The 11715-nt window shown below is 36.8% G+C and overlaps 1 protein-coding gene across 1 annotated transcript in view; it reads left to right on the forward strand.

Annotated features, from left to right (window-relative positions):
• Positions 1-9138, forward strand: part of LOC133850776 (neural cell adhesion molecule 1) — an 85806-nt gene extending 76668 nt beyond the window's left edge. The window contains 7 exon segments of the mRNA XM_062286965.1: positions 192-283; positions 285-334; positions 1951-2132; positions 3330-3517; positions 3586-3694; positions 4271-4488; positions 7323-9138. Of these exon segments, the coding sequence (XP_062142949.1) occupies positions 192-283; positions 285-334; positions 1951-2132; positions 3330-3517; positions 3586-3694; positions 4271-4488; positions 7323-7979 (1496 nt within the window). The 3' untranslated portion in view covers positions 7980-9138.
• Positions 9139-11715: the final 2577 nt, after the last annotated feature.

The raw sequence follows: 11715 nt of genomic DNA on the forward strand, positions 1-11715 counted from the left end.
GTGCCAACAATTAGAGTTAGCAAAGCTCAAAGAAAGATTGATAAGAATTGTATTTTAAATTGAGTAACTGTTTACTATTGTCTCAATGTAAGCGACGTTCTTTCATTTTATGTGCCTCTCCAATCCGATGACTGCTCGTTTCTTCAACAAACTGCAAACACGGACACCATAAATCTGATTGGAATTCGTAGCTCTGCCCAATGGCGTCAGCAACTGCAGCATCTTCAATCGAACAGAGCTCAGTGTGGATATCCAATGCGTTCAGGGGTACGATGGCGGCCTTCCCCCAAATATTTGTCCTCGAAATGTTTTCAACACGCACTGGCATTACCAGGTGAGCATATTAATCAACTGTCTGCTCTGCTCGAGTATAACTACAACTGCACACAGCTAAAAGCAGCCATCAGAGCAATTGGCCAGCGGGTGTCGAATCAGGGTAGATTTTAAGCGGATTATATTCGCATATAACTGCTTTGTCGAACCTCTCAGTGCTTAGCCCTTGGCATCGAATTGAAGCATATGTGTTTTGCAAACATTTAATTGAATGGTAGCCCGAGGACATGGCAATTGTTTTCAAACTTAAATATTACAACTTTAAAGCACTTCTGAGTGCTATTGCGTGCACCAGTCTGGATTGCTATTTTCTCTGTAATTATCTATTGCATTAAAAGCTTGAGAATTGGAGACCAAATACTGTTGTTTAACTTAACTGAGAATATAACATTTGGATTACCTTGACTGGACTGATTGATTTCATTTTGATTTTAATTACCTCCTAATTATATAACAGTTTATGTATTATTATTTTATTCTATTGTATTTAATTCGATTGTTTAATTAAAATGTATATTTAATTTGTAGTTATTAAAAACGAATGAAATAAAGATTTTATTGGATTATAAATATTATTTTTATTTAATACTTTAACTAGACCAAAATGACGCCATACTAATTGAAGCCTCTATCAAGTACCTAAAAATATGATAAGTAGTTGCTAAGAAATTCACATTTCAAATTCTGAAGATGTGAAATCAAATTCCTATCGGAGATCGAATCATATTCATGCACGCCCATTACATTATGCAAGAACAGCTTACGAGTATATTTATATAATAATAAAAATATATACTAGTGTCAGATGCCCAAAAAGCATACCCAAAATCGTTTAATAAATATTGCTTATTGAAACAATGGGACCGTGCAGCCAACATGCTCATAAAGGGTATGTCCAGGGGGAAACTTGGTGCTCGAAACATCAAAAGAACCCTCATTAAAAAAGATTGCGCCAAATCGTAACAAACATGGACGTCAATGTAAATATGTTTGTAAGGCAAAATGCAACTAGAAGTGTATCTTTTGGTAGTCGAATTACAGATACTCTAACTTAATCTCTGAAGTAAAGATAAGACCTTATGGATTTGTCATCGAATATTCAATAGAATACATTTGCATCAAATTTAAATATGAATAAGAGAATGTCATGTGTTTCACAGGAAAATGAGAATACCCTGAGCAAGAGAATGAAATGAATGCGAAAATAATATAAAATATATATAGACATTGAACCCTAATATTTCAGAGTTTTGGCAAAAGCAAAAAGAAAGAAAGACAAGACAAGTTGAAGCCGCAACAAGGCAAAAGGCATCAAATTCAAATTGAGGTCATGATTGAAGCATTGGGTGTTGTGGATTGTGAATGCCTTTTTAGGAAGGGTTTAAGGATTGGGGTGTTGTCTGATGCGATTGGAGAGGGACAAAACTCCAAGTGAGAACCGGGAATTCGTATGTGCAAGCAGCCAGAAATATTTTGGTATTTGTTTGGCTTTTGCACCATTTCAGACATTTGATTACACATGATTAAAGGCACAATGTTGCTGATTTGCCATTCTGATTTAATAATAATAATCTTTCGATCTGCATTTTCCCTTCCCATCTCCTCATCCTGCCATAGATTCAATCTGAGCAATGCAGAAGAAGCACTCTTCTCACTAGAAAATCTGGACACGCTTACCTCGATTATGATGCAGGAGAATAACTCGTTGAGGCTGCGTATCTACTCCTACAATCAAAAGGGGCGCAGTGCGGCATATTTGTTACCGGATTTCATAATTGGCTCAACAGCTTACAAGACAGGTGAGTGACATACACACATATGTACATACACATATGAACTCCTACATCCACATCCCGTCACACACACACACACACACATGGTCGGATTTTGATTGATGGATGGGAATCATAGGGCTGATTGCATTTGACACATGCCCGCTTCCGAGACCAGTTGAAGACACCGTCTGCCTGCTTTTCTGTGATTTCATGTTTTAATCCCATAAGAAGGACTTGCTGCTCCTTCTTGTTGTCATGCCAGGACTCAGACACTGACGCGGGCACAGCGCAGAAACTGGCAGTCTCCACACATGGTGGCGACATTTGACAGCTACCAGAGTCATCTGCAGTACTTACATAATCAACATGCCTGCCTCATGGGATGGATGCCTTTTCAAGTGTCTTAAAATATGTGTAGAATTGCTTTTAGGGATGCCAGCGGCAGCTGCATTGCACTTCAGCCGGCACTGTGGTTGCAGATCATCTACGAATGTGAGAAGTGATAATCTTCGGCAAATAATAAAAAGTAATATTTCATAGTCTATTTAATGAATTATTAAAGTTCAACTTCAATGTTATGAAATTTAATTCAATGACAACTTATTTCTTGAATAACTCGGTGAATATTGTCAATTTGTTTGTAGGTGGAAATAAAAAAAAAAGGGCAATGGTTATGAAAAATACTAAACTCATTTGCACATTTGTATAATAAATAAATAGCACACACTAGCTCTCCTTATAATTTCGCTTGATGAACAGCGTGTTAGAAAAAGACAAATGTAGTACTAACTCACGAAGAGTACAACCATATACTCACTTTTGTCCGAAGAGTAAAAACGTCGCGCTATCTTCTTTTATTCTAAGGAGCGTACTGTACAACAAAGAATAAGAATAAGTGCAGTATTTTTAAGAACACTTTACTATGGGGTAAATTCATGCAGAAGCCTTCTATGAATACTTTTTATTATCTATTGTTAATACTCATGCCCATTCTCCATCTTCTTCCAATTCTACTTCTCATTTCACTAACTGAACTGGTCTAAAAATATAACCGTGGAAACGACAACGACGAAACTATCGTGATTGCAATCGCACAATAAAAACGATGAACATGATAAATGTGATTGGTATCTACATTCGTGTATATGTAAAACTGACGATGATTTATGACTGGTGCCCGTCAACCTGTAATTACAATAACAACGATCACAACGACAATAGACGACGATGTAACTCTAACGCTGTCTCCGGTGATTGTTGGCAGCGTGTTGACCATCATAATCATTGGAGTGGCCATAGCGATACGGATATTTGCGGTAACATTTGTGCACAATTTACGGCGTAATCGCCAGCATGGCAACAAGGCAACATCTGCAGGCGTCGTTGTACAATCGGGGGATGTCTTAAAAGTAAGCACATCACCTTCATGCAGTACTTTTATTCGGGCATCCAAATAATATTATCTAATATATTACAGAGTGGCAACTTGGAAAAACCACGATGGCAGCACACGGATATTAAAACGAAATCATCCGAAGATTTGGTTGAGGATGAACGAGATCCAGATGTAATACCTTCTCAATATGGTGAGCTTATAAAACTTTCTCGATTGTGATTAACATTCAATTTACACATACTAGTGATTATTGAGAACTATAAATTTGTCTGTAAAAGGAAAATAATCTCAAATTTAGAGCAATTATTTTACGTATTTGGTTTTAGTTCGGTTAAATAAAATTACAACATGCCTTTTACCCGTTAACTTTAATCAAATGATCACTTCTCTGGTGTTTATTTTCATGTGTGCTTCAATCGCGCTTGCCATTGACATCACTGCTTCCTACTTCCTGCTCTCCGCTTTCCGCTTTTGGGCAACCCGTAATCGTAATCAATCTCATCAACGAAACAATACGACCGGGAACCAACGCAACACAACACAACCAAACCAAACGAAACGAAACGAAACGATACCAAACGAAAACCAATTCAATCCAATCAACCAATGCAATTTTCTTTTAATCGTAAATATTTTTAACGATGGAATCCGCAAATCTAAAACGCAACCGCACACTCTCACATGTACACATGGCCCTTACTCTGCACGGACATGGACATGTTCCCCAAACGTGGCATCATCATCAATAAATTTCAATCTCGGACAGTTGGCAGCAGCAGCGCCGGCAGTAGCGGCAGCAATGCCTCCAATGTGGGCAGCACCACAGCCGCCACAGCCACTGGCAGCAGCACCTCCACAGCGGTCGCCGCAGCTGCTTCCGCGGAGCGCGATGCTCATGAGTTTGTAGCTGCTGGGACGCCATCCGGCGTTGGAGTTGGTGTTGGAGTCGTTGGCAGCATTTCCAAATGGTCTCCCAATGGTAATGTAAGTATCCGCCACTTGAATAAAGAACACTTTTATTTGTTTTGTTTAGTTGGCTTTGGTCTCAGGGAAATCTTTCCAATCGAACTCAAAGCTGACGCACACATCCCACTTGTGGGTATTGACTAAAACGAGTACTACTCGATCAAATTTATCCTTAAAATATATAAAATTAAGTAAAGATTTCAATCTAACGGTACTAATAACGTCTAGGTAATCCGACTACGAGTTCAGATGTCTCTTATCTGGCTATCGGTTTTGCGTTCTAAAACCAATCAAGAAGTCAAATTGTCGATGCTAACCAGAAATCAACCACAGAAATGCGTAACCTCAGCCCAGTTTCCAATAACAAGTTTCCATCTGAAGCTTTTTTTTACCCTAATCGCCTTGTCGACAAAAAAATTTAACACCTTACACAAAGTATTATTGAAAAAGGTGTTTATTAAAAAAGCTTTTAAACTGTCAGAGCGCACGTCTAGTTGTACAGTGGCTTTCCCTCCACAATTTCTCTCCTGGCATTGAGCTAAAAATAAAAAAACATTGACTGGAGGATATTGCAAGAAACACTTGATACACATTGCAAAGATTCTTTGTTCATATACGATACATCATGTCTGACTGGCCATAATCAATCAATTCTTCAGCAAAATAATTACTTAGAGACATTGTACACCACGTTTACATGCAATATATACATATCTATAGAATATATCTAAAATTGTTTATCATTACTGACTGATGCACTGCTACAATGTTAATTATGTGATTTCTTAAATCGCAATTTCAAGTTAATGGGTGGCTCATTATAATTTGCTTGTAAATGATGATTCAAAATGAAATCTTTGTCTCAAGATTTATTTTTAAGATTGATTTTTAAGTAGATTTGTAATCTACTTTTCAATTTAATTTATATATATAAATATTTTTACTTGAAGAAAATGTTTTTTAACAGTACTATGTGATCATGTAGTTTTTACCACTTTACCGTCGACAAACTCTTTCAATTACATTTGGAAATATTTTTGAAGGTGTTTTTATTGTTATTATTATTATGTAAAATATATATTCAGGGGAAGTGGTATATTTAGTAACACCTAAATTTATATTAATATATAATATATAATTTTCTGTGACAGCTCTTGTTATGTTCGCAAATCAGATTTGTTTCAAATGTTTCAAATCCACCATAAGTTCTGAATTAGATTTAAATCTATGAACGGTGTTAGTCATGGCATTAAATTTATGTTTTCTTGACTAAACCAATTTGCTGGTGTGTTAAAAATAATTGTTCTGCACTTTTAATGAATACAGCTGTACTAATCCAAAACGCACTAACTAAATCTTCCAAATTTGTTAATAATTTTGATTTTTCCTTTGATGTGTTAAATTCATAAAATTTCAGTTACAAGTATGTATATCTCATTTAAGCATTCAAAAGTTTATCGGCATTGCCATAAGGTACTACTACCAGGTTGCCATTGATGTACCAGAGGCAGGACTTTGTCAATTTATCCCAACTGTAATGATTAGAGTTTTGATATCCTTTTTATAAATTATTACTTTAATAGGTTTTTGTACACGTGTAGTATGTATAAATTATGTTCACAGTTGTCTGTTAGATGAAAACTCTAGCTCCGAAACATTTGTATATATATTATATATTTTATGGAGATTTGCCATTTGCCTGCATCACTATTTGATGAAAATGGAATTCTATACGTTCTATAAATGGGGATTGCTGCGCAGATTTCAATTAAATTTCAATTACCATCCGGCAGAAGTCCGCGTAGTCCGAGGTTGGGCTGGTCTATGCCGAGCATAACTCAATTCGTTAATTAAATAATTTTAAATATTGGCAAACATAACACAAGCACAGGGAATCTGCAATTCAAAAAACAACAACACCATTTCGCCAGTCTGCAGTTCGATACTATAATTCGAATTGCACCCAGAGATTCAATTACATTTTCGTTTCGATAGCACAAAACAAAAATTCTTTGATAGTGATGCGTGAAGGCTCAGCATGCACTACAATTTTGCGGTTACCGTGGCGTGGGAATGAAGTTCTCAGATTTAATACGACTTTTATAATTCCTTCATTGAAAAGTAAAAACAATTATCTAAAAAAGTATTCATCTCCATATAAGTATATATATAAATTAATTATGTTGAATATAGAAACTAGATCTACCCGCTAATCGTAGCATTGTCAAGAAATTTTTGTAACTTATATTCTTGATCAGCAGATCACGATATAGCCACGTCTGTCTATTCCTCTGTATGAACACCTAGATCTCAGAGAGTAAGAGAACGAGAGAGAGAGAGGGAGATGACATTTTGTTCTCACATCATTGGTAATGTTTGCACGCAGAGCAAGTTTGTTTCAATTTTTTGCCACTCCCACTTCTGCCCCCGCAAATCAACAAATATTGAATAGCAAGGAGTTTGAAGCTAGATTCACGAATTTTTATATAGACAAGAATATCTATAGTATTCATGACTCCTGATGTGCTTTGGCTGACAATCTGGTATATAGTACTTCATAAATATACCAAATATGGTTTTATCTATATTTCAGTATTTTGCAGTATAATATTTGGTATATTTTAAGGATAATACCGGACTGTTTTGCTTTTATTTAAAAGCTTTCTCCCTTGTTTAAATTCCGTTTCTCGAAAATTCCGACCGCAAAAGAATAATTCGCTATATGTAGATGCCGATTTAGTACTACAATGACCAATGCGGATTAAGAATTAAAATGTTGTTTGTGTCGTACATACTTGAAGTCGTATCGCCACATTATGCTTTAATTTAGACCACTGTTTATCTCATTGCAGGCGCCGGGCATGACAATGACTACCACGTTGTCCAGTGATCCAGCGAATCCGCCGGTCACCTACAATCAGATAAACGCGCAGAGAGCCCAGCTGTTGGCTGCTGTTGCGGCGGCAGGTGGCGGCTGCAGCAGCACTGTCATCTCGCCTAGCAGCAGCATTATGGGTAGCCTGGGAGGTGGGGGGAAGCCTCTGTCCTTGGCAATAGGCGGAGCCATCATCGGATCTCCCACATCGCTGTCATCAACAGCGACCCTCGCGGCGCATCTGCAGCCAGCGCACAGCAGCGGTGTTGGCACTCTTCCGCCGGGTCTGGGCAGCGGTGGAGGCTACATATTGAATGCCTATGGAAGTAGTCGGCTGCATCATCCGCTGCAACAGGCAGCAGGATCCAGTGTGGGTCACACCGCAACCTTGAATCGGCATCATCATCATCATCATCACCAGCAACACCAACAGCAACAGCAACAGCAACACCATCAGACACCCGGTTCTGGCTCGAGTCTTCTGCTGGGCAGCATGGGTAGTGTGATGGGCGTCGGGGTGACTTCGACGACAACCACCTCTTGCAACTCGTCGCAGGACTTGGACGACAATATCAACATAAATGCCATCAAGGATTGTCTCATGACTCAACGTGTGCCCGAAAGTTGCGTTTAAATGGAGTTAAGTATTAAACATAGATCCATTTACACTATACCCACACTAGATAGTCCATGAATAGCTATTATATATACATTTGTATATGTAGAACTATTGTTGTACTTGTACGTACTTCTATATAAATATGTATGTATTCGATATACATCGATTAGAGATGAGCAAAATTCCCATACGTGATTTATGTTGATGTTTAAATCCACTTTCTGTTTTGGATCATCTATAACATATTATAGTATCCGTTGCATATCTATTGAGTATCCAAAAAATACCATCACATATCAGCACAAATTTATGAAACAAATTTGAGCAATACTCCGGTGAAACAGTTGGATCGATAGAACCACATATCCTGCTATCGACCATATCGCAGACACATATTCGAATCAACTGAAAATAATTGAAAATAATTGTTGCAATTGTTTTGCATCGTTAAGCTTCCATCCAACATTTTGTATTCGAACGTTTTTTAATCTTGCATTTTAATCTTCGAATAGTTCCTCTATATTTCCAATTAACATACTTTCTTTTTCGATATTATCAGAATTGCATGGAAGTTTAGATTGAAATGCGAGGTAAATTCAATGAGAGTGAATCAGATACCAATGTATGATACATGAATAAGCATATTAATACTAGTATTAACATAAGGCAACTTCAAAAAGACTCTTAAAATTAGTAGCGAAATTATTTGTATTAAAAATGTTCCCGAACGACAAGAATAAAATAAGAAAATAAATTGTATATACTTAACTTATTATGTACTGTAGATATTAAATTGTGTAAAAAAATCTACCTTGTTTAAGACTTTAGTCATACACAAAATAAGTATATTGAATGGATCCGAGTTCTATGTGACTCCTCGAGACAATTCATAAAGTCCTGCGTAGCAAAAGTTAAGATTTAAAACTAGAGTGTATGCAATTGTTAGAGAGTACAATACGTTTAAGGACAACCTACTGTCAGAGTTTAGATTAGCTTAAAATATTTTAGACTATAATGATCGATGAGTAAACAACAATAGAAAGAAAATAAAAACAAAACAAAAAAAAAACTAAGTCATTGAGAATGTGACAAAAAATAAGAATACAAAAAATAAAGTAAAAGTAAAATCATATAAAATAAAAAGGATTGCGAGCATAAAACAAAAAGGTGTTCTTTTACTCACACAATGACACATTTGAACATTCACCAGTAATTCTATTGCAACTTTATTTGGTCCCATACATACAATTCCTACATACATACATACATTCATACATATATAACTTTCTTCACTTTTCAAATATTCAGCTGGCAAAATGAATCTCTGGGCAATTAAAACTTTCGACTTTTCACATTTCCAGCCATTTATCTTGATCAAATAAATATTTTTCACACCCCCAAAAACCCGGTGGTGGCAATTAGAAGAACCTCTGCTTAAATGCTGACCCAAGTCTGTGGTTGACACACACAAGCCACAGTTCGCAAACACCCACTGATAAAACCACAAGAGATGTAGAAAAAAGTACTTTAAATTTCATATGGTCTTGACTCGGCTCATTAGCAAATCAAATTTATACAAGAGATGCGAGATATTTCGACTGGGGAGGTTGCATGTACAGGACGGGCAGGAATGAGGAACTAGGAGATGAATATTCGGCCGACCACCCAATGGTCAACCACATTAAACTCTCAACTAAGCGAAATTGACAGGAAAAGTGAAATTCGCCTTTGATTTGTGGCATTGATATGCAAAAAAAGTTGTGCAGACAACTTTCGGGGTATTTGGGATTCGAATAATTGGAAACCGCGCTGACAGCTGCCGAGCAAAGCGGACTCTTGTGTACATTATTCTTTTGGGACGCACCCATGTGAAATCCATTCTCATTCCAAGATTGACCCCAAAGACATATTACTGAAAAGCGACACTATGCTAACGTGTGACGCAATGTAATTTGAATTGCGTTCGTCTGGGGTGACCTACAATATAATTATCCCTACGTTTTAATTTGTTTGTCATATTCAATTGCTCAATAATTATAGATCAAGCTCAGCAATCATTGGCCGACATCGAACTATAATTATATCGAAATCAGATTTCAGATAAACCAAGTACCAATTAATTTGAATAAATCAATCAATCTCCTTCCATATTTGTGTAAATATTCGATTTTATACAGAAATAGTTATAACAAGCTATGCATTCGGCAATATATTTTTTATTACTACATTATTATATTATATGCATATGCGGGAGATCGATTTTATTGGAAAATAATATTGCGTTAATCTACAAGTCAGTCTTACCTGAAATTATTTGACCTTTAGATCTTATTTCTCGGTGAATTTGTTGATATATTACACATCTCAATTGGGCATCTACAGTGTACTTCTTAGGGCACATATATAAAGGACCACTTCCGTAGCGATTTTATGAAGTTCTGTTAGAGTTTTTACGGCATTGCCACCCGCTAGTGTAAAATGGAAAACTATTCTCACATGCAGCAAATTTGAGCCGGACTTGTATCCCCCAAACACCAACTTACTCGTTAAAATCGTGAAACATTAGTCGACTAGAATCCACATACACAGACAATTCTTACTGACGCTGCGGTCAATAAATGTAAATAAAATGAATGTGATCGTCTACCACAGAGCACGTAACATTGAGGGATTCATAGAGAATCGACGGGAAATTTAAAGAAAAATCTTTAATAGAAATTTTATCGATTTTATAATTATGCGGGTGATTTATATTTTAGGGCTATGGTTGTGGTTACACCCGGTACCAATTTGTTTATAGGGTTTAACAACTATGCGAAATTAATGAAGACTGCACGATTTTCTATTTTCGCAAAAGCTCAGGGATATATTGCTATATTTGGTAATGTTATTCTTGTTGGATATAACTGGAGTTTAAATGTACATACATACTAGGTATTTAATAGTCGACTAGTGATATTCCGATTTTTTTGTTGTTAGGTGGCTCATATGGCATATACATTTTAGCCGTTTTCTCATATCGATTTACCCAAATGTCGGCGTGTGAAAATTAAATTCCCATTTCTATCCCGGACCGACATAAAGTTTTGTTAGATGTGATTAGCGCCACGAATCCCCTTTTCCACCTTCTGACCAACGAGGGTTGCCTCGACCCTAAATTGAATTGAAGCGCGGCGTGTAAATCAGCGGCTCAATAAAATCTAATAGTCCCGGGCAGATTGCGGCTTTGCACGCACCCAAACTCAATGAGACCAACCCGGCGAGGGAAAGAACTATGTGTATGCGGACATAAATTAACAAACGTTGACTAAGGCGACGAAGTTGCGGACGGACTAGGAAGTCCGAATAAGATTGAGAACGACCTTGAAGAGAACACTGGGCAAAAGAACCTACGAGACTACCAATTAGCCGACTTTTTCTTGCTCTTCGAATTCCAGCAATCTTATCAAATGACAATTAAATTGGAGTAAATTATCATTGGTAGCGTGTTCATGTTTCACCATAAATTTAAGTGGGTCTTGCATTGAACTTCTCGTATCGCATGTGCATTGAAGCGATGCGTTATGCGAATGCTTTGCTATTCTATAAGTTTCCCACAATTTGTCGATATAATTCAGGTCATATCGTAGATAAGGGTAATGCTGAGATTGACTTCAATTTCTATCTCAGATGGCATTCTTTTTATAAGAGCAAAAAAGCTCTTTGGCTAGGGTAGAGACAAACAAACGCCGTTTGGCAAATTAACTAATGA

Source organism: Drosophila sulfurigaster, chromosome 2L (genome assembly GCF_023558435.1).
Source record: "Drosophila sulfurigaster albostrigata strain 15112-1811.04 chromosome 2L, ASM2355843v2, whole genome shotgun sequence".
Taxonomy (NCBI): Eukaryota; Metazoa; Arthropoda; class Insecta; order Diptera; family Drosophilidae; genus Drosophila; species Drosophila sulfurigaster.